Below are 24,595 nucleotides of genomic sequence, written 5' to 3' on the forward strand. Positions count from 1 at the left end.
ATGCTGCGGCATGATAGAAAATAGTCCGGATTCAATTGCGAATATGTCGGCTTCTACTTGCAAAAATGAGCTAATTTTTTGGCATTCCCTTAATTATGAACTTTATAACAATCTATTAAAATTTCATCGACTTTCATGGAGAGCCGCTGAGCCCATGCTCTGTGCGGGGTTCTTTGAGATATTTTGACATTTTAAACCCTCCCATTTTGGGGGACCGCGGGTAATGGCGAAAGTCACTCAAAATTTTTCTAGTCCAAAACCCGAGCTTTCAGAATGGTTATGTGGAGTTTTGCCCTAAAATCAAGCCTTTTCGAGAACAATGGGAAAATTCGCGGAAAAGTCGGAATTCTGAGCAATTTGGTGGGGGGCTAAGAAGCCCCCCCCACCACGATAGAATTCGCGTAAACAAGAACAATCTTATTCTACTAGTCGAGAGCTTCAAGAAAATCACCATCTTCAAAATTCCCACGGGGGGGGGGGGGGAAGGTTACCCCTTGCTGGCCCACGGTCTATCAGTTGACTCTCTTAATTTATTTTGTTGTTATTGCAAGTAAATGACAGTTGAACGGCGTTTATTATTTTTCAATTTTACTTTTTTCCAACTCCTTCATTTTATGGCCAAAATTGAATGTTTAAGTTAGGGTTTTTTAGCCCCCTTTGAAACTTTCATGGAGTGGCAAAAAAAACTGTTGAAAACTATTGAACAGATTTTTGCGCAAATAAATTCACTACTAAACATGTACACCTCTAGGGAATTAAAAGTTCAGCTGCCTGTTGTGGTCCGATGGGATGCAAATCATCATTTTTCATGCTAATTTGGCCAATTTCCAGGGTTAATTTTCCTCTTTTGTGGCTTTTTCCACTGCTTCAATTAAAAGCTCTAAAAAGGTTCAGGAAAGTTCAAACAGGCAGAATAAACATTGAAATGTTGTAAACGAATGAAAAAATTTAATTTCAAGAAACACATGATATTAGTTTGCCCTGAATAATGATTACTTTCTAAATTTCTGCAGAGGCTCCGGAAAAAGAGGTTTTCCCAGGTTATTGACATTCAGGGTCCCAAATTTGACGGTTCTGAAGCCCTCCTAACATTTGCTGATGTGATACAAGGGATATGTAATTTTGTACCATTTCCAAGTTTACGGCCCCCTTGTATTACTTTAGTAAACATCTGGTGGCATTCGAGACAGTAACATTCAGAATCCTGGTATTCGAAAACCAAAGAAAACATATTTTTCCTGAGCTTCAATGTCAATTTTGTGACTTTGGATTTTGGGGAGGGCGGCTCTGTCCCCCATCTTTTTTTTTTTTTTTTTTAAAAAAGAAATTTTATTTAAATATATCGTAACTACTACAAGTGTTTCTTGTATCTATCTACGTGGCTTAAAACTAAAACTTAACAAACTGCATTAATTTTATATGTTAACGTTAGATAATACTATGATTATCTAAAAGAACAGGAATTGTAAATTCTCTGCCTTCTTTCTTAAATGTATTATAACATAAAGGTTTTTAGTTTCCCCATCTCAAGGGGTCAAAACCTTCCCTTCAAATGCGCTCCTAAAAAACTTCTGCTTGCCAAAATAAAGTGTTATAATTTCCCAAATTTTCATGAAATCATCTGTCTTTAACCGAGATATCGATTTTTGTTACTTTACCCATCTATGATCAATGCACTGCACACTGGTGGCCGCAAGAGCCACTGAGCTACCCGCAATCTGCATATGAAGGATTAAGGCCTGCTTGATGTTCAGCAGCACGACAGTGGATTCGAACCCTGCCTACAAACATCTGCGCGAAACCTTCCCTAGCCATCGGGACTGGTGATCCTCCCAATAAGATTTCTGGTCGACTGAGGCCAGTTGGACTGCACTTCTCATGGGAAGGCAGAGGCTTCAGTGGAAGTACCCAAAAAACCCCTGGTCATCAAGAAATTCAGCTACAAGACTAGTACTACTGGCTTGTGGTGGGCCCTGGACAGATTCCCGTTAGGCAAATGCCTCCACGCAACAATGACTAGTCCGTGACACACCACTACCAGCAGACGTTGGCTAAGGAAGTTGAAATAAATTTGTATCACCAAACTTAACGCAGCACAATTTTTCTATTCTGTTGTGATAAAAAATCATTTAACCTGTTCGAATATCTCTCACAACGCGGACCTTCTTTTGCAAGATTTTGCCAGGGGAGGTTTCACCATGTCAAAATAGATAAGATGGCAGGCTGATAAACCTACAATATTGTTAATACTAATACTCTTACATACATCAAAATTATAAGTTATTTGACACAGGTTTTGTATTTATTATTTCAGGTGATACCAGAACTTGCAGAAGAAATGAGTCCAGCAGATTGTGAAGATATCCGCAGGGTCAAAGCAACCTCTGCTGTCGATGTAAATCTGATCGGTGAACCAATAATTGGAATGAATAAAAATGAAGTGACAGACGTTGTTCCGTTGCAGGATTCAAAGTCAAACCTTCGAGATAGTCTAGGGATTGTAGACCCTGTGAAAGAGCTACAATATATAGTTTCTTACAATGAGTCAAAGAAAAATACTATTTGTTTGATGTATATTGACATCAATGAAGCAAAGAAACGGCTCGCAGAATTCCATAAAGTTGTCAAATTGAAGGCAAGTCGTTTTAAGGAGTCTAAGACTCAATAATTGTACTCTTAACTCTTTTGTCATTGATATGCAGGCATTGTTACCTCTTTTTTCTGCTCTCATTTACAATTTGTAAAAATGGCCAAATGCAGTTTACATTTCGCTGCACAAATCTATCCGTATTGCAACTCTTGAGAAAACTCCCCATCTTTTCCAGTTCAAGTCATGCTTTTTTATGATGTTCTGTCATTTATTTATTTTTTAATGTCTTGAATGACTATGTGGGATGTAGGGGGTGTAAACCCACACTAACAGTTAAAGATCCATCCCTCTAAGTCCCTAATTAAATCGGCTCGTGCGAAGACCGCTATTGTCCATTTTTTCAATTTTGAGATATTTGGGTTTGAATACTCTCGGAGGTCAGACGCACTCATTAATGTAGTGAAAATGTTTGTTCTTAAGGTTTGAACCCCTTTTGTGGGGGGCTGTGGTCCAAATCCGGGGGAAACTGCTAGTGTCCATCTTTCGTTATATGCCTCAAAATCGGTATATTGCTTAATTTAAAATCACAATATAATTACATAGGGTGTCCCAAAACAACTGAGACCAAGTCTGTAATTCGGAAACTATAATTGTTATTGAAATGCGGTTTGTAGGAGGTTGTAGTCCATACTGTTAGCTATCGAACCGCTAAATTTGAGCTTATTCGGTTGAAAACCCACCGAGTTAAAGCAATTTTTCAGGGACGAGTTGAAGATAACCCTACAGGATTTTTGAGCAATTTTTTATTTCGTGAACTGTCCCTGAGCCGCGCTGCAGATCGCTACATTGTGGATAATGTGAAGGGATCATGTGGGCACTGTTGTGGATGCAGGTTTTAACCTTTGAACATGTGTATTCATCGTAATCGAGACTTTTCGTCTGCGTGAAAGCTCAGTACAGCCAAAACTGTCAGGCATAACGAAGTGTTTCTCGCGAAGCACAATGAGCTCGCCCACCGAGTTGTAACAAGAACAACGGTATGCTATTCGCAATTGCGTTTGCTGTAGCCTTTCTGCCTCTGATACTTTGAATGAGATGACAGTTGCTTATGGACTAAATCGACTTGGCAAAATTATCATTCTTCGCTGGCATTCATGCTTTTCCGAGGGTCGAGAGTCGGCAGCTTTGGTTCCGCATTGTGGCTGGCCGTCAACTTCGGCGACAGGGGCCAACATCAGCACCGTGGCCGCGGACGCAATGTCTCCATTTCTTCACTGTCTTCCATGAAAACACATGCTCAGAGGTTATAACCTGCATCCAGAACAGTGCCTTCATGATTCCTTCACATTATCTACAGCGTAGCGATCTGCAGCGCGGCTCAGGGACAGTTCGCGAAATGAAAAATTAATCGAAAATCCTGAAGGGTTATCTTCAACTCGTCCCCGAAAAATTGCTTTAACTCGGTGGGTTTTCAACCGAGTAAGCTCAAATTTTGCGGTTCGATAGCTAATAGTATGGACCACAACCTCCTACAAACCGCATTTCGATACCTATCATAGTTTCCGAATTCCAGACTTGGTCTCAGTTGTTTTGGGACACCCTATGTACCTAAAAAGAGCGTTCTCTGAGGAAAAGCAACTTCTCCGGGGAAAATGTGGGTGATAGGAAAAATCTGAGATCATATTTGAATTTTGAAAAACAGCTCAAAATATATAGAAATCAATGTATCACATAACGAAGGCATTTTTAAAATGTATTTTCAAGACACTTAGAGTCCGGGAAAGCTAATACACAGTTTCAGGCTCGGAAAAATCAGTTTTTCCGGAAAATTGGAGGGTGATAGAAATAAACCAAAGTCATTTTCGGATTCAGCGGGTCTAAATACATCAGCAACCCACTACCTCGGGTCCAGGAAACAAGGGTTATTCAAAATTGGCGATTTTGCCCCCCTCGTGAATTTTGCTCGGAGTTGGATATGTTGTTCCCTATCACAAGACACGCCTTTTTCCGGCATTGGCAAGTTCACCCAGAATTTTTTCCACAGCGAAAATTTTTACAGCGGCGGAATTTTTTTTACAGCGTTGCCAAGTTGGAACTGTCAAAATTTCGTAAGTGACATTAAAATTGAGCTGTGAAGTCGCAGTTCGAACGAAAATTCTTTAAAAATTACGCACTTTAAAGATATTTTCATGCTTTTGATGTCCTATGAATTTTAACATGCATTGTTGCCAATTTTTCGATTTTTAAATTCATCAATTTTTACAAATCCACAATTATCATAAAAGGGCTGTATTTTGATTTGAATAAAAAAAATGTAAAATCGATAGTTCGTTTGATTCTGCATCCATCGATATATTATACCTGCCTTGGAAATTTTTTGTTCGCAAGGTATGACCATTTTTGTAAACAGCTTTTTGGAGCGACGAAGCTTGTTGAGTCCAGGCAGATAGACATTTTAGCCTACAAAAACACCTGGTAGCCTTAATTTCATGGTTCTTGGTGTAACTTTTGACGCTGAATCCGAATTTGAACTTTCCATCAAGGAATTGTCGCCTGAAAGAGGTGTGTGAAAAAAAGGCCAAAAATGCCTCAAGGCATTTTCGAATTTTGATCACTGGGGGTGATACAGTAGCTTCCGAGACGCCCAAAACCGCTCGCCGTTTTGCTTAGAAGCGCCGGGTTGCGACGTTGCCATTTTTTAAAGTGGAAACCTTTAAAAATTCATGTCTCTGCCGCATCTCAACCGATTTCAGTGAACTTTTTTTTAAAATGTTCCTCTTAAATAGAGCTTTCTAGTGATGTATAGTTTTCTGGGGTTTACTTGGCTTTAAGTGGCACTTACGCGGTTTCAGCAGTTTTTGATAGACACAAAAATTTTGTTTTTATTTTACCACGATCGTGGAATCGACAGAATCTAAACAAAAACCAGTCTAAATGAAAGTTCAGATTCTCACCTTTCTAACGAGCACAAGATCATCCGGGGAAACGTTTAGTTTCCGAGATATGACCGCTCAAAGTTGGTCACATGCGCTTTTGCGCAATGTGAATGCGTCTTATCACTGAGTCATTCGCGAACTAGGGGTCCCTAATGTTCAATTTACGTTGAAATAATTACACAGAACAGTAAGGTGTGCAACACGAGCCGTATTTTCACCTTTGGCTGGCGATGTGCGACGTTGCCATTTTTTGAAGTGAAAACTCTTAAAAATGCATAACTCCGCTGCATTTCAACCGATTTCAATGAACTTTTTTTTAAAATTTTCCTCTTAAATAGAGCTATCTAATGGCATTTAGGTTTCTGGATTTTATCTACCTTGGGGAGGCACTTAGGTCGTTTATATGGTTGTTTGCAGAGATTTTTCATACAAAAAATAGTGTTGCTATTTTTTTTCTTTCTTTTTTTCCTTTTTTTCGGAAGGGGGTCTGTATTTCCCCCGATTCTTTTTAATATTCAAACTAGATCGGAAGATCACCATCGCTTAAAGTATAATGCAAAGTTCTTTGTAAATTAGCAACACCACCTTCTCTTGTTCAATGAGAGCGTCGCTTTCAATATTTGTACACGTAAGAACAGTGATTAAAGAATCCCTTTTTTTAAAGTTCTTTCTTTTAAATTTTGCCATTTCAAACCCTCCCACAACCCGCGGGAAAAAGAACTTTCATTTAGACTGGTTTTTGTTTAGATTCTGTCGATTCCACGATCGTGGTAAAATAAAAACTAAATTTTTGTGTCTATCAAAAACTGCTAAAACCGCGTAAGTGCCACTTAAAGCCAAGTAAACCCCAGAAAACTATACATCACTAGAAAGCTCTATTTAAGAGGAACATTTTAAAAAAAAGTTCACTGAAATCGGTTGAGATGCGGCGGAGACATGAATTTTTAAAGGTTTCCACTTTAAAAAATGGCAACGTCGCAACCCGGCGCTTCTAAGCAAAACGGCGACCGGTTTTGGGCGTCTCGGAAGCTACTGTATCACCCCCAGTGATCAAAATTCGAAAATGCCTTGAGGCATTTTTGGCCGTTTTTTCACACACCTCTTTTCCAAATTAGACAATAATGGCTTAAAATCTGCCTTTTTTGCGGATTATGGCCTGTGACTTGTCAGAGGTTGATCTGACGTCAGAATTGGTCATTTCCTTAATTGGAACTCGTTAAATTTTCATCAAACTGGATGCAATGTTTTTTGCTCACGGCAAAATAAAATATGCAACAAGCAGAAAACTGTAAAAAAGCATCAAAATCAATGCTTTTGGCGGTTTTTGGCCTACAAATTTCTTGTTTTACTACTGAGGGAATGTTTCTTGGCAAATGTGTTGAAGTTGACCATACTAATGAACAATATGGGCGGAATTTAGTAATAGTGACAATATGATGAAACGGGACACATTCCAATGTTGCCAAGATTAAGCATAATACTAGACTTTTTGCTGGCTTTGGCGATATTTTCCCTATGTTCTTTGTTCGCTTCTAATTTTTAATTTCTATAAATATGACTCTCATGAAGTAACACTTCTGAAGAATAGTTTAATTTTCAACTTAGATTCATACTAATATCCATTGTACTTAGTCCAGAGATGTAACACGCTGAATACAATACAGTGAATTTTGTCGAATCGTGTCAAGAAATCACATTTTGAGACTTTAACGGAAAACTTTCTGACACAAGTGAATGAATATAATGTACACTCTAGATTATTTACATAAATCAAAGACAGGAGGCATTGCAATATTACCAAAATTACGTTCAATTGTTGAATTTTTGCAGTATTTGACCATTATCACTTATCAGCGCATTCAGTATACATTTTTATTTTATAATTTTGAGCAAATGAAGGTGAATCAAGAAAAGTAACAATGCCCAAGTGGGGAAGACGCCCAGGGAAAGGCGGTAAGGGGCTTTAAATGGAATGAGGGAGCTCGCCAACTTCCTGAGGACTTATGGGAAGACAGGGCTTTATATGGCGTATGGCACTATATGTATGTATGTAACAATGCAATAGTTTGTTGTTACACTCTGTGTAATTAAATTTGTCCTAACAGTCATTACCTTGGCTGGAAAACAAGAAATACGTAGGAGGAAAATTCCCAAAAGCGTCCATTTTGGTGCTTTTTTTACAGTTTTCTGCTTGTTGCATATTTATTTTGCCATGAGCCAAAAACATTGCATCCAGTTTGTTGAAAATTTAACGAGTTTCAATTTAGGAAATGACCAAATCTGTCGTCAGATCAACCTCTGGCAAGTCACAGGCCATAATCCGCGAAAAAGGCCAATTTTAAGCCATTATCGCCAAATTTGGCAAAGGACCCCGCTCACCTCTTATGGGAAGCTGCACCACGACCGATTGCCTTCTGACTTATGTTTTTCGATTCTCCTCAAGATGCTGATCAAAAGTAATAATTGCGCCAACTTTCTTCGATGCACCGTTTTCGCAAAAAACCTAAGAGAAGATTCAATTATTCGGCGACTATGAATAAAAAAGAACAAAGCATTTGAGGACAGGCTCGATGTAAAGAAGGAAAAAACGTAGCGCGTGTCCGTCTTCTTATCTGTACCTGCCGACTCAGAGGCTATCTCTCTCCCGCACTCGCCCGGTAGACGTTCAGACTTTCCTGTTCTTATGCTCCTCAAGAATCTGATTTGGATGGTCGAGCAAAACGGCGAGCGGAATCCGAGATAAGACTGCCGCTCAGTGTGGGAGTTCCCCTGATTTGTTCACTCGAGTACTGAAATGAGGAATCTTTCTGGCTTTTTATCGCCGAATAATTGAATCTTCTCTTAGGTTTTTTGCGAAAACGGTGCATCGTAGAAAGTTGGCGCAATCATAACTTTTGATCAGCATCTTGAGGAGAATCGAAAAACATAAGTCAGAAGGCAATCGGTCGTGGTGCAGCTTCCCATAAGAGGTGTGCGGGGTCCTTTCGGGCAACAATTCCTTGATGGAAATGATGGCCGGAAATTGCCACCTCGGTTTTTTGCTGATGGATTTGCCAAAACTTGGAACTTGAGGTATTTTGGCATAAGATTAACACATTAGAACTTGCATTTCTGGAAAAAACCAATTTTCGGTCATTTTCACCCCCTGACCACCCTTCATTTGAACAGCCAAAATGTCAATTATGTAATCGGAAATGCCCTTCAGAATTACTCATTGACGACTGTAGAAAAAAACGTTTAAAAAAAAAAAAAAAAAAAACATCCCCCTGAAAATCCGAAGTTTTCGAAAATGTATGCAATTTTTGGCTCTGAGGGCTCATTTGAGGCCCCCAAAATTCTCCATATGGTTAAAATTGGTAGTTTAAGTAATCAGAGGCTTAAAATATGCATGTTTAAGAAACTTGAGCATTATTTCAAGGAAGAGAAAAATTTTAAATAATATCACGGGCCTTGCTATGGGTAATTTGGCTATTTTAGCCCCAAAATACCTTTATATCGACTTTATTTTCCAGGAGCTCAACAGAAATTTTTTTTTTTTTTTGGCTTAAATGACTCAGTAGACACTCTACTTCAAGAACCTGAAGATTTTTTGCTTGTGACTCGTCAAAAAATTTAAACTCGTTCCGACGCACCGTGAGGGTTATCGATAAGGGCCTTTCTTGGCCCCTCCTAGAGAGCCTCTTTTGGCCCCCCTAGAATTTGGAAATATATGCGGGTTTTCCAAGTTGACTCAATGTAGTTTACAGAAATAATCATGATTTGGTCCAAAGGCCACTGGATATATGTTAAACGGTTGCCTGAACATACGTCTGCAGGCGCATTTTAACAAAAATGTGTGTTTTTCTATTACTCTTAGGCTCTTTGACACTAATCATATCGTCTAACTAAAACGAGCTTTTGATATGATATCAAAGAGGCCTTAGGACACATTTTAATCCTGGTTTGGTTTTAGTTAGATGATGCGCTCGTAGTTAAAAAAACTTTTTCAAAAGTCGACTTTTAAGGGACATCCGCAAAAATCTTAAGGAAGCACCTCTCTCCAACTGCATGCAAGCTACGTATATTAGCGAGGGCAGTTATCAAGCCTTGTTAAACTCTTTCAAGCCAAGAAAAAACCTTAACAACGTAATTCCCTAAGATTTTTGCGGACGTCCCTTAAGAGTCGACTTTTGAAAAAGTTTTTTTAACTATGAGGGCATCATCTAACTAAAATCAAACCAGGATTAAACTGTGTCCTAAAGCCTCTTTGATAACATATCAAAAGCTCGTTTTAGTTAGACGATACGCTTGGTGTCAAAAAAGCCTTGGAGTGTTAGGAATACACACATTTTCGCTAAAATACGCCTGCAGACGTATGTTGAGGTTACCGTGTAACATGTATCCAGTGACCTATAGACCAAATTATGATAATTTCCGTAAACTACATTGAGTCAACTTGGAAAACCCAAATACATTTCCAGATTCTAGCGGGAGGGGGCAAAAAAGGCCCTTATCGATACCTCTCTTTTGCCCAGTCAATCTCCAGTTTTGGGCCAAGTTTTTAATTCATGTGTTTCCCTTTTTTCAGGAAGAACTACTACAAAAAATAGTGAAAAATGCTGATGCTGCTATACAAGTGCAAAGGAAATGTGAATTGAAACTCTCCAAACTCGAAGGAGAGAGTGGTGCAATAAAGTCCCGTCTTGCAAAGTTTGAAAAGAATCTCTTATACAATGAAAGAGGAAACATGAACGATATTGCAAAATTAAAGAATTCATTGATGACCTGTGAGAGTAAGCTAAAAGATATGAAAATTATTCATAAAATTGCTCGAGATTGTCAAAAAAAGTAAGTTTTTTTATGAATTTTGGTCGAGCAAAAATTTTCATCGAAAACAGTGCTCATTCTTCCAAATTTTACAGGAAGATACCCTCAGATTAGAAGTGAACATAATACCAAATTAGAAAATTTAAAATCTCGGGCCAATGCTTACGTTGTTCTTGTGAATTTAATTGAGGACACCGCACCAAGAACAGCCTATAGGCGTATAGGTCGTTATTACGCCCATCTGCTTTTCGGATTCTGCGTACCCTGGACTATGCTGTGGTAGCGATAGAATATAGATAGGTAATGGCTCGAGGTCGAAAACCCTTTTTTTTCCGAGTTAAGTCAGGCCTCTGGATTGATGGATGCAAGAAGGACCTATATGCGCAGCCTTATCATTCTCGGTTCGCGGGCATCGGCGCGGCGCGGCGATAGTGATGGCTCGATTTTTTTATCTCATTTTATGAAAATTTGTTTTTATTTCAGAAAAACGAGCTATTGAAATAATTTATTCTCCTCTCAAACTATCCATTCCTCCAAAAATGTATACTTCGCATATTGCCACCAAAATGACAGTTGGGCGTAATACGGGCCTATAAACTTAAGGGCCTATAAGGTGCTAGTTACCCCTTTCTATACTCACTATCGATATTTTTTCATTTTGCGTTAATCATGCGTGATTAAAATGATTTATACTTCATATTGCCACCAAAATGACTGTTGGACGTAATAATGACCTATAAACCGCTTTTTTAAATTAAATACATTGAAGTGTAAACCCAAAATGTATCGCAAAATCTACCCGGCATCCTTCCATAGAAGGGTTAGGTCACCCAAAAACACCAAAACAGGGTACCTGCACAGAAAAGTCTGCGCAGTACATAAAAAACAAAACTTTAAATGTGTTTTTCTCAAAACGCGGTTTCCAGTTATAGGCTGTTCTTGGTGCGGTGTCCTCAATTATGACTGGTCTTCGACAACAGTCCCCAAAGAGTGTTGACCAATCTCGATTCACATTTTAAAAGACCTGTCAGACTGAAAAATACAAGAAATTCCAGTATAAAATAATAAAAATATAAAAAATATAATAATACTAGTTAGGGAGCTTTGCCCCCTAGACCCCTATCATTCGCTTCTTGAGTGATGGTGGCCTCACTACCACTTTGATTGCATTCGAGAAAGTTCCAGAAATAAATGCCACTCGTCAACCCACAACACTCTCCCTAAAGTTCAAGAAAATTCTAGAAAGCTGATAAGGATGCGGCGAGGGTCTCAGTTTATTTTGTGCTTCACCTGGAGAAAATTTGAGAAAGTTCGAGAAAATTCCAGAAAAATTGTCATCAGTCATCGCATGCCATCTTATTAAGGTCCGAAAAACTCCAAAAATGTACAAGAGAGGAGTAATAAGGGTCTCCTTTTACTCGTAGTCACTGGTATGAGGAAAATTCGAGAGAGTTTTAGAAAGTTCCAGAAAAAGTAACTACTGATCGTCAGGTGGCACCCCTCTTAAGTATAGGATAATTCTAGAAAGTTTTTGGAAGACATAGGGAGAACCTCCTATACCAGCACCGGCCACAGTGCTTGCAGAAAGTGAAGAAAGGGATCGGAAGGAGCCATGGGTCGCAGCTGTGTGGTCAGGTAGACGGAGGGGCCGGGACACTGCCCAGTCGTCAGCAGGGGAGCGGCAACGAACTACACCTCTAGAATGGCTGACCAGTGTTAGAGACCTGTAACGTTTTGAAGTTGATATAGGTTAGGTTTACTTGGGCTCACACAGCAGGCTGCCATCTAAACCCATGTAAGACACTGCCCACCTTTTGCCCCAATTTAGTTGAATATAGTGATAGCAATGAAAAGATGGCATAATAATTGCTCTTCAGAGGTTTTCTTTACTCAAAAAATAGGAAATTTGAAAGCAAACCTCAAAATAATTAAAGTTTACAAAGGTTGAAATTTTCACATGTAATCCTTATGAGCAAGACGCGGTAGAAATGGAGATAGAGGTTAGTTATACTTGGGCTCCCACCCCCCTCCTGCTTTCAAAAACCGTCCCATGCGCGTTACGCAGGTTTGCTATCTGGCAGCCATTCTAGAGGTGTAGTTCGTTGGGGAGTGGGCGTCGAGGCGACAAATATTTGATAGTTATGTTTAATTAACCTGCTCATTTGTTGCTGACCACTTTACTCTAGGAGGATTTAAAATCACAGAGTGGACCAGCAGCACAACAAGTTCTACGTTGTCAGTTAACCTCTACCAGTAATTGCATCATTTGAATCCCAGCCGTCATGCAATCATTAAATGATGACTAATCTAACATTAATGGCGTTTGCTCTGTCAACCAGGACATTGACTGACAAGTGTCGTCCATTGCCAACCAATTTTTATTTATCACTAAAACAACATTTTTCGTTATTGCTACTGCAAAAACTAAGACTGTCAGCCATGGTCAACATTTGCCAACCAATGGTGTACCTTTGCCCGCGTCTAGAGATAGTTCATAACGTTATGCATTCAGGACGAATATATTTTACATTATAGAATTTGTATGAAAAAGTTCCCATGTACCATAAAATGAAGAAAAAAAAGCCACTTTTTTTTAAAATTAAGTTAATGCTGTAGCCAGCACCTTTTAGCAACTTTTTTTTTTTTTAATTCATACAAACTTTTTGCTGGAATACAATAGCTATGATGCTGTGTCATGGACCGAGAGAATAAATACGGACCCCCAACTCCCAATTTAAACCTGTATTAAAAACTGTTACTGAGCGACTGCAGCAAACCTGGCTGAAGGTGTGGTGAACTTAACGCCACAGCGGTCCATGATCGTACCTCTATAGTAGGCAGTATTCCATGCAATGTTTGTAAATTTTATGATTCATTTATTCAGATACTTTAATACATTTTAATTTCGCAAACTAATGAAATAGTATCGGTACATACCTTCTGCAGAGGTCAATGAGAAGGACTTCGATTTAAAGTATCTTATCAAAATACCAGCAAAGGACGACGGACCGGTCTTATGGGAAAAGTGGGCCCGGTTAAATCGGCTGGCGTTTTGATATGTTGTAGGTCTTCACCTACTGATCAAAAGTGTCAATGGGCATTTCTCCCTATCTCGAAGTTTTACCCCCCATTTTGGGGGTCAAAGTTGCCAATTCGGCGTATAATTGGCAGTTTTTACACCCGGGTTTATTGGTCGCCTATGAGATTCTTTGATGGTTTCTTGAGTCTTTTGTATCCTCTGAATAGGCTAGAGACCATCCGAACTCAAAAACTGACAATTTTGCCTTATGGGGAAGGGGGGGGGGTGTTCACGCCACCGATTTCAGAGTCGGCGAGCCGCATTAAACCGATTCTTTCGCCATGTTTTGGAGAATTTTTTATGCAAATGATTGCGACTGCATCTTGAAAGGTCGACTAAGATGCAGCTCAGAATATACCCCCGGGCGGGAGGGAAGGGGGGGGTGCGACCGAACTCGAGCAGCGTAACTGGCTTGCGCGGGTCGGGTCAAACCGATGCTTCTATAATGTTTTAGAGAACTTTTTTGCAAATGACTCAGGCTGCTTCTTGAAAGGTCTACTAAGATGCAGCTCAAAATATACCTCCCCTCCCCCCCTCCCGGGGGGAAGGCGAAAATTGGGCCGAAAAGCCGACCGAACTCGGGCAGCGAAAGTTGCCCGAGTTTGATTGTTGATCGGTTGATGAGTTGATTGGTTGATGAGATTGAGTTGATCGGTTTGATTCAACTCTCGCGAGTTGCATCAAACCGATGATTTTGTCGTGTTTTGGAGTTTTTTTTTATCCCAATGAAACAGACTGCATTTCGGAAGGTCGACTGAGATGGAGCACGGAATATGCTTTATGAGAAAGGAGGCTTCTCAATCCGCACCCTCCCTCGCAATAGGATCTCTCAGCATAGGTCAGTGTGGCACTGACACTAGTAGAGTGACACTTTTTAACCTGGCTAGGACGATTAAAACTTCATACCATTTAACGCATCATTCAATTTTCAGCATATCCTGATGCATTTCAGAATCTCGACGAGGGGAGGGGTTATTTGCTTTTGAAAAGAAAAAAAATTAAAAAGAAGAAGTACATGACCTTGTTTTTTTCTTAGATTTTCTGATTACGTAAAAAAATCTCAGCAAGCTCGCCACTCTTTCTGCACTGAGAGCTTCCAGGATTTGATACATTACTTATGGAGCTCCAGTAGAAAGAATGAAAAACCCAGAACTCGTCAAATACCTTCAGAACTGATTGCATTGCATATATTGCCTTTTTGCGAATGCTTTGCTTTCTTCCTTGCCTTTCTTGACATTCTACAAAACTGTTTAATGCTCGATAATAATGTGCGATTTCAGTTAAAAAATCACCTAGATGAGATACTTCTAAAATCAACCGACGTTATATAGTCTCAGCCGTAGGAATCATCTGCACCATTAGCTTTCGCTTATAGAAATATTGGGCTCAGTCGGAAATGCGTGTCAGCTAAAACGACCCTCGGAATTATGTATGAGTGATGGTGGTGGTAAAAAATGCCAAGTATAGTGATACTAGTGTCAGTGCCCAACTGACCTATGCTGAGAGATCTTATTCCAAGAGAGGGTGCGGATTGAGAAGCCTCCTTTCTCATACAGCATATTCCGTGCTCCATCTCAGTCGATACTTCGAAATGCAGTCTGTTTCATTGGGATAGAAAAAACACTCCAAAACATGACAAAATCATCGGTTTGATGCAACTCGCGAGAGCTAGTTTCGCTGCCCGTGTTTGGTCGGCTTTTCGGCCCAGTTTTCGCCTTCCCCCCGGGAGGGGGGGAGGGGAGGTATATTTTGAGCTGCATCTTAGTAGACCTTTCAAGAAGCAGCCTGAGTCATTTGCAAAAAAGTTCTCTAAAACATAATAGAAGCATCGGTTTGACCCGACCCGCGCAAGCCAGTTACGCTGCTCGAGTTCGGTCGCACCCCCCCCCCTTCCCTCCCGCCCGGGGGTATATTCTGAGCTGCATCTTAGTCGACCTTTCAAGATGCAGTCGCAATCATTTGCATAAAAAATTCTCCAAAACATGGCGAAAGAATCGGTTTAATGCGGCTCGCCGACTCTGAAATCGGTGGCGTGAACACCCCCCCCCCCTTCCCCATAAGGCAAAATTGTCAGTTTTTGAGTTCGGATGGTCTCTAGCCTATTCAGAGGATACAAAAGACTCAAGAAACCATCAAAGAATCTCATAGGCGACCAATAAACCCGGGTGTAAAAACTGCCAATTATACGCCGAATTGGCGACTTTGACCCCCAAAATGGGGGGTAAAACTTCGAGATAGGGAGAAATGCCCATTGACACTTTTGATCAGTAGGTTAAGACCTACAACATATCAAAACGCCAGCCGATTTAACCGGGCCCACTTTTGCCATAAGACCGGTCCGTCGTCCTTTGTTGATTCAGTCAACTTCTGACGCAGAATCAAAGAGACTTGCTTATAATCAAATTAATTGTAATGCTTGAAGTCAAGTATCTTTGATTTTGTGACACTCAGTTGATATTTATCAGTACAACACTATTTCCTAATAAAAAGATTTCACTATAACAAAGAAACGCCTTCGGCTAAAAGTACAATCCTGCTGCACTATGCTCACTTCGTTTTGCTTTCTCAACAGCAGTTGCTGCTGAGTAAAACGGTTAAAAAAGAAACTTCACATTATTACCAGTTTATGTACTCAAAGACTTACTAAGATTGAAATAAAAATGGGAAACTTTTCACATTAAACTCTTCAGAACGACCACGAAAATCTAGAAACTTCCATGAGGTTTGAGAGATAAGCCTAAATAGGTGGCGCACAGAAACATAAACACAAGAACCCAATCGTCGGTTTAATTCACTAGACCCTCTGCCAGGCACCGTTGATGTCGCCCCTAACTGGAGTTTGGGGTCTTTATTTACGCTCTTGGTACATGGCTGTGTGTCACAAATTGTGGCATCATACTCAGGTCTGCGGCACCATAATTTGGGGAATGCACCACAGAGTAGGGTGCTGTACACCAGGTATTATTTCGAAGATACCTGTACAGTAAACCTCGGATTATCCGAACTCTGGTTTATTCGAACTCTGGATCCTCCGAACCGATTTTTTGGAGGACATTTTTTTTTTTCTTTTTTTTACGCGTTTTTTGCGTTGGAGTTGGTAGAAGCACTGTAACAGATTGGAAAAATTAGCGTGCTAGCTAAACCAGATAAGTAAGTCAGCCAACATAAACCTGGGAGCTCTAGGAAAAGTATGAAGAAAGGCTCCTCTGCCGGAGTCGAAGCCGCTCTATTTTTGTGGCATTCGCAAGCTAGAGCACAGGACTCCAGATTATCCGAAATTTTCGTTATCCGAACCGGCGGACCCCCTCATTAGTTTGGATAATCCGAGGTTTGTTGTATGTATAAAACAGGCCAATTTTCGCTCGTTGCGACTGTGTTGGACTGTACCAGAAAAAAAAGAGACTTGAAAGAGCCTTGCCTAAAAAGGGCCAAAATGGGGTTGTTGGGTTGACATGGGTGAGGGATTTGAGAATAAAAAATATGTAGTCATAGAACTTTTCGCGATGAAAACGATGGTAACGTTCAAAAAGTCAAAAATCAAGTCCTTAAGCCCGAAAAATCCCGTCAAAGTTCCATCAAATTCAAGCTAAAAATAAACGATTTTCATTAGCTGCTGTACAGTTGGTCAAACTACGCAGGAGTTTCTCCTCGCCGCCATTACCCACATCTTGACCGCGTGTTAGGGTGTCCCTTATTTTTGAAATTTGAGAAAAGTTAAGCTCCCCAGGTCTCAAAACGTGCTATGAGGTGTACAAATAAGGAATGTTTTTTGGAAAAAATTTTAAAAAAATTTTTAGGACTCTCTCAAGCGTCCTAAAGGGCGTCAGTCGAAAACGTTCATTTCTGGTAGAGTGGATAGTCAATCCTAGGTGAAATTGACGAATTAACGCCTGTAAGGCAAAAATTTGGTCCGTTTGGTCGTATCTTTGATCGTTCAGCCGGAAAACCGACTTAAATGGGCGGGAAGTCGAGCCGCGGCCGCGCGCCGCGCGCGGCTGACCGAGACAAGCTTTGCATCGCGCGCCCGCCGGCCGCGCGCAGCGACGCGCGTGGGTTGTGAGTGAGGAACATGTATTCATACACAGCTAAACGTAGTGCAGGAAGCAACGATGGGGAGGCTGCAAAAAAAGACGAAAAAAGGAAACGGGGCGTTTTGTAATATTAACTTCTCATGCTCAACTGGAAACCAAGAAAAATAAAAATATAAATAAATGAATTAATAAATAAATAAATGAAAATAAAAGGCTAAACACGAGTTGTTGATTCGCTGTTATTGCGAGACGGACACTCAATGTTGTTCTTCAGAGGGAGGACAATTAAAATTCTGATAAGGCTCTTTAAAATTAATATAAATTGTTCAATGTTTAAAAACGTCTTCGGCATGAAATCAGTTAAGCGTACCATCGTCCAACTTGCGTAGTAACATATTTTTGGCAACAATAGCAATATTAGGTAGTTTAACAAAAGTCAAAGCCTATCAAAATTTTTCGATGTCATTAGCTAGAATTTTTTTGGATATTTTATGAACATTGTTTGTGAAGTGAGACGATACTTGTAGTAAATCTTGAAATTTTGCTCACCTTCAACTTTCTTATTAAATTTTTGCATCAATTTGACGGCCCTTTCAGTATGGTCCTTCACAACTTCATTTAATAAGGCTCGGTGGATGAATAAGGCGATTCACGCTCTGAAGATCTTGATGTTAGAAATTAGTTCCCCCTTTTAGGAGAGAAACAAAAAGGAATTCTTCACGTTAATATTTTTTATTGTTAAGGTGTATATAAAATGTCCGTTTCGTTCTCCCCATTCTGCTGGCGCTCCCTAAAATGACCTTCAGCTCATTGAAGACTTAGTAGAATTTAAAAATTTGATCCTTTAGCAAGGCGAGCTCTACAGAAATTTTCAAACCACTAATGGTACTTGAGTGAAGTGCTCGTCCCTCTGTCTCTTTTCGATAAGAGAATTTCGTCGAAGAAGAAGATGCTGTGTGTTTATAATTTAAAACATAATTCAGGCCGCCCTGCCCCACTCAGACGTCGAGATGCTCTGCCTGAAGAATTCACCAGACTGACTGATTTATTTACAAAAAATAGCATGGCTTTTTGTTGACATTCTAGATATTTCATCGGCATTTTTAGATATAGACCCAGTATATGTCCAGAAAGCTCGGAATACATACATATGTACCAAATTTTTTAGCCCTTGAAGTAGTGAAGGACCATACTGAAAGGGCCGTCAAATTGATGCAAAAATTTAATAAGAAAGTTGAAGGTGAGCAAAATTTCAAGATTTACTACAAGTATCGTCTCACTTCACAAACAATGTTCATAAAATATCCAAAAAAATTCTAGCTAATGACATCGAAAAATTTTGATAGGCTTTGACTTTTGTTAAACTACCTAATATTGCTATTGTTGCCAAAAATATGTTACTACGCAAGTTGGACGATGGTACGCTTAACTGATTTCATGCCGAAGACGTTTTTAAACATTGAACAATTTATATTAATTTTAAAGAGCCTTATCAGAATTTTAATTGTCCTCCCTCTGAAGAACAACATTGAGTGTCCGTCTCGCAATAACAGCGAATCAACAACTCGTGTTTAGCCTTTTATTTTCATTTATTTATTTATTAATTCATTTATTTATATTTTTATTTTTCTTGGTTTCCAGTTGAGCATGAGAAGTTAATATTACAAAACGCCCCGTTTCCTTTTTTCGTCTTTTTTTGCAGCCTCCCCATCGTTGCTTCCTGCACTACGTTTAGCTGTGTATGAATACATGTTCCTCACTCACAACCCACGCGCGTCGCTGCGCGCGGCCGGCGGGCGCGCGATGCAAAGCTTGTCTCGGTCAGCCGCGCGCGGCGCGCGGCCGCGGCTCGACTTCCCGCCCATTTAAGTCGGTTTTCCGGCTGAACGATCAAAGATACGACCAAACGGACCAAATTTTTGCCTTACAGGCGTTAATTCGTCAATTTCACCTAGGATTGACTATCCACTCTACCAGAAATGAACGTTTTCGACTGACGCCCTTTAGGACGCTTGAGAGAGTCCTAAAAATTTTTTTAAAATTTTTTCCAAAAAACATTCCTTATTTGTACACCTCATAGCACGTTTTGAGACCTGGGGAGCTTAACTTTTCTCAAATTTCAAAAATAAGGGACACCCTACCGCGTGTTTATCTAGTGGAGGTTAGGTTAGATACAGTTTATCTCGAGCTCCAATTGGCTACGATGATGAGCGGACGCTGCCCGAAACGCTGCGGACGGAGAAACCCGAGCAGGGCCGGCCGCTGCGCACCGCCCTCCGCTCACCACTGAACGGCTCCTCCGCACCGTGAAGAAAACGGGAAAGGAGCTATTTTCAACTCACTTTCCGACCCAGAAATCGTCGTGAAGAGCCAAAAACCCAGTCTGTACTTGATTCATCTTATCTTCAGGTATCCATCAAGATAAAAGAAATGAGTTTAGTCGGAAAACTCGATTTTTCCTGATTTTTCCAAAAAACTCATATTAGCACGCAGTTTAGATAGCAAAAATCCGTGAACATGCGTTGTGACGTTACAACGCACGTGAGTCACGTGATTTCGAGGCGCGGGAAGGAACCCCGTTTCAAACCGTTTCTCAACTTTCGACGCTTTTTCTCCATGTTCCAATCATTAGAAATTTTTTAAAAAAATTCCTTAACAATCAGCACACCACCAACTCCTAGAAACTGAATTAAAAAAAATTCATGCAACAACCCCATTAGCCCGTTTTTAAGCCCTCAAAATTGGGGTCTGTGTGAGGTTATTTTACATCCTTAGGATGACATTATACATAAACTAAAATTTCAGATTGAGTATATGAGCTGTTCTCGAGATACGGGGATCAAAGTCCCTGCTTTTCTCTTAATTCTGCAGGTACTTCTATGTCGAATTCCGACCACTCCTAACATTTTTTCTGATTTAGATATCGGAGCGCGGTTTGGGGTTATTGATTAAGCTACATGTGGTGAATTTTTCTACGTCCTTCACAAACGTTCACCCGGTTTTCCATTGGGGGAGGGGGGCTTTCTCCATACAGGGTGAGCAAGAAGTATGGGTACGTGATCATACCCCTGGAACGGTTACAGATATTGACTTGCGATTTCGACGAAACTTCTTTTAAAAAAGTAGGTATATTTTTGGTGAGAGGTCGTAACCCCCTTTGACCCCCAGGAGGATGGGAGGCAGGGGTAAAATGTTGAATTTCGAATGGGAACCCCCATAGTGTGATACCTCGTCAGAAAGAACATCACAAAAGACAATTTTTCGCGTTAATTGTAGGTTGCCATCTATTACCGATGCAAAATGGCGGCCGGTTTAAGTTCAAAATGGCTGAAAATTGGTACCTTTGTTGTTCCGCGGTGGATTTGGATGAATTGTAGTTATCAGGGGTATTTTTTCAGATAAAGTACGACCCTGACATCAGAATGAAGAAAATAACACGCTTCTTTAAGATTATTTAAGCCTCCCAAAAGGAGGTAATTGCCTCATCTTGAGAACAATGCAATATTTTTGCATTTTGATGTCAAATTGGTTCTTTTGTGGTAAAAAAAAACATTGATCCTAATCCTTTAGCATTCAATCGAAAAGACAGCTCTCTGCCATTTTTAAAGCTGTCATCTTGAAGCAGGGTGTCTACCAGTCCGTAAAGTCCGGAAAAAGTACGCATTTTTTAAGGTCGGTCCGTAAGTACCTAAAAAGTACGTAAATCTCGAGGAAGGTCCGTAATTTTTCGCATTTTGCGCTGCGCGTTCAGTTCGATCGCCTGATAGTTATGCAACCCTCTGTGCGTTGACCGTCAGGCGTATTATTACAATGTCAGCCCGTAAGAGCGCGGTTGTTGTAAAGGAGCGGAACAAGGCATTTCCCTCGACTTGACGGAAACAGCCGAAAAGGCCACGGGAATAGCCGAAGTGAAGCGCGCGGCAGTGCCAAAATCGAAGAATTGCGATCAGTCATTTGAGGATAATAATGGCCGCTATGCGATTTTAAGAGCGGAACTTTTTTTCTCGCCTGATTTCCCATCCATAGAGGGTCCTTAACGAGAATCAAAATTTGCGACATCGGCACTTTATGGATACCCCCCCCCCCCCAAATCGGAAAAAACGGCCAAAAATCGGCGATTTTCTCTCGTTTTTCGGCTAATATCGCTGTTTGAGCTTCACTCAATTTTACCTGAAAAATTTTGCGAAAAACTTTCTGGAATATGTTTCTTATGTATTTCTTAGCGCTGAAACCGAATCTGAAGTTTTCTGCCTTCGATTTTTGCCGCTAAAGCCGCCATCTTAAAAAAACCTTGCCAAATCTCATTTTTTGACTAAAAATCGTTAATAACTCGCTCCTTGTGCGTTGGGCGGCAAAAAGAGCTATTTGCAGAATGAAAGTACATAAAATTATGGTTTAGAATCATGTATCAAAGTTATGATAACATGCGTATACCATCCGCCAGAGCGCGCTGTAAATAGCGGGAAATTTGAAAAAAATCGAAATTTTTTGCGGTTCTCTCAAATATCTTTTTTCCTAGCGGTTTTTCGGCAAAATTGGTGCACACAAATTAAAGTAGACAAAAAATGCTACTAGAATCACTCTTAGTTTTTGGACTAGTGATTGTTTCAGCGGAAGTTAGGAGTGCTTGAAGTCGGAGACTCGCACGGCCGAAATCGCCTGCAAAGCTGCATCATAGTTCTACATCATGAGGAACGTTTTATGGTCTCCATTAACGTTTAATTTTGCTTTAAGACATTAAATCTCCTCTATAATTAAGAAAATTAGAGATTTCACCCCGTTTGGCATCCCTTTCCCCAACCCCCATTCCTCCCCCTCCCCAATCAGATAACGGCGCGAAACCATTTTCACTGCATTTTTATCTCGAAAAACGCTATTTTGCAATTTCAGTAGTTGATGACTGAGACTGCAAAATAGCGTTTTACTGGATAAAAAATACATAGAAAACATATTCCTGATAGTCCAGGCAAATAAGCCATGAAAAGGGCTATAGCCTGCAAAAATCCCGGGTAGCAATGTTTTCATCGATTTCTATGTAATTTTTGACGCTGAATCCGAATTTCAACTTTGCGCCATTAAATTCGGACCGGAAAGTTGCCAAATTTGGCAAAAATGGCCTAAAATCGGACTTTTTTCCGGATTATGGCCTGTAACTTGCCAAAAATTGATCTGACGATAAAATTAGTTATTTTCAGAAACAAAGCTCGTTAAATTTCCTATAAAAAAGTTCCTACACACTCTTTTGCTGAAGGCAAAATCAAGCGCGCTGGCGGGCTCCAAACTTCGAAAAATGAGCGAAAATTTGGTTATTTGCGGGTTATGGCCTGTGACTCGTCCAAAATTGATCTAACGACAATTTGGTTGTTTTAAAAAAAAAAGTTCGTTAAAGTTCCCGTAAAAAAGTTCCCATAAACTTTTTTGCTCAAGGCAAAATTAAGCGCGCTGGCGGGCACCGAACTTTGAAAAATGAACGAAAATTGCGTTTTTTGCGGTTTTTGCAAAAATCCCGGGTAGTTATGCTCTCAGAGAACCCCACGTAATTTGTGACGCTGAATCCGGATTTCAACTTTTCACCATTAAATTCGGACCGGAAAGTTGCCAAATTTGGCTAAAATGGCCTAAAATCGGCCTTTTTTCTGGATTATGACCTGCAACTTGCTAAAAATGAGCCTGTTGCAAACTTTTGCTAGAGCAAAACTAAGAGTTGTTTCCTGCAGATAATGCCTCAAAAATCACGATGAGCGCATCGGCAAAGTCTGAAATGCACTCATAACTTCACAATCTGCGTAAGAAATTTGCGGTTTTTTGAGCTTCCCGCTTCGAAAACGATACTACGGTACAGGTGAACATTTTGTTAGAGGAGTCCTTCCATTGGCGACAATACTCATCATGGCCGACGCCAGTCCGCCAAAACACGTGTGATGGGACGAGATAACACCTGAACAGGATCAAACGATGTAAGAATCGGCGTGTTTACTTTCATATTTTCCTCGCCCGCCTTAATTGACCTTGAACTCTCCTCGAATTAAGCGAGGAACTGCGCAAGCGTCGGCTATGATGAATATTGCCGACGATGGAGCGACTCCTCTAACAAAATGTTCACCTGTGCCGTAGTATCGTTTTTGAAGCGGGAAGCTTAAAAAAACGCAAATTTCTTACGCAGATTGTGAAGTTATGAGTGCATTTCAGACTTTGCCGATGCGCTCATCGTGATTTTTGAGGCATTATCTATAGGAAACAACTCTTCATTCTGCTCTAGCAAAAGTTTGCAACAGGCCCATTGATCTGACGATAAAATTAGTTATTTTCAGAAATGAAGCTCGAAATTTCCTGTAAAAGAGTTCCTATACACTTTTTTGCTCAATGCAAAATCAAGCGGGCTGGCGGGCTCCGAACTTTGAAAAATGAGCAAAAATTGTGTTTTTCGCGGTTTTTCCCGATGTCTCCTGTTTTAATCGTCCGACGAGTAATTTCTGGACAAATTAAGTGAAGATGATAAAATTTACACTGAGTGAAATGAGTTGATGTAAATAATAGGGATAACCCAACACATTACAGTAAGCGCAATTTTCGCACATTTTACAAAGTTCGGAGCCCGCCAGCGCGCTTGATTTTGCCTTGAGCAAAAAAGTGTGTAGGAACTTTTTTATAGGAAATTTAACGAGCTTTGTTTCTGAAAATAACTAATTTTATCGTCAGATCAATTTTTGGCAAGTTACAGGCCATAATCCGGAAAAAAGTCTGATTTTAGGCCATTTTTGCCAAATTTGGCAACTTTCCGGTCCGAATTTAATGGCGCAAAGTTGAAATTCGGATTCAGCGTCAAAAATTACATAGGAAACGATGAAAACATTGCTACCCGGGATTTTTGCAGGCTCTTTTCCTTGTTTGCCTGGACTATGAAGGTTTTTTGCAAAAGAGGGTTATTCATATAGGCGAAAAATGTACCCAGCCCGGAATGTACGAAACTTTGTGAGCTGATAGTACTAGTTGAGAGAGGCTTATCCCTAGCTCCGTTTTTGCAGGAACCCCAGGGAAACAGCGTTGCCATTTTTTAAAGTCGTAACCTTCAAACACCCATAACTTTCGCAGAAATGCAGTTACAGAGCTCGTATTTATACCAAAAGATGCAAAAAATTACGTTCTTTCAGCC

At 40.2% G+C, this 24,595-nt stretch overlaps 1 protein-coding gene across 2 annotated transcripts in view; it reads left to right on the top strand.

Annotated features, from left to right (window-relative positions):
* The window catches only part of cos (kinesin-like protein costa), a 143,835-nt gene that overhangs the window by 53,712 nt on the left and 65,528 nt on the right, over positions 1–24,595 (top strand). For both annotated transcript variants that reach the window (XM_072300250.1, XM_072300248.1), the window contains 2 exons: positions 2,315–2,639; positions 10,098–10,353. In XM_072300250.1, coding sequence (XP_072156351.1) covers positions 2,315–2,639; positions 10,098–10,353 — 581 coding nt within the window. The remainder of the gene's footprint in view (positions 1–2,314; positions 2,640–10,097; positions 10,354–24,595) is intronic.

Source organism: Bemisia tabaci, chromosome 1, assembly GCF_918797505.1.
Source record: "Bemisia tabaci chromosome 1, PGI_BMITA_v3".
Taxonomy (NCBI): Eukaryota; Metazoa; Arthropoda; class Insecta; order Hemiptera; family Aleyrodidae; genus Bemisia; species Bemisia tabaci.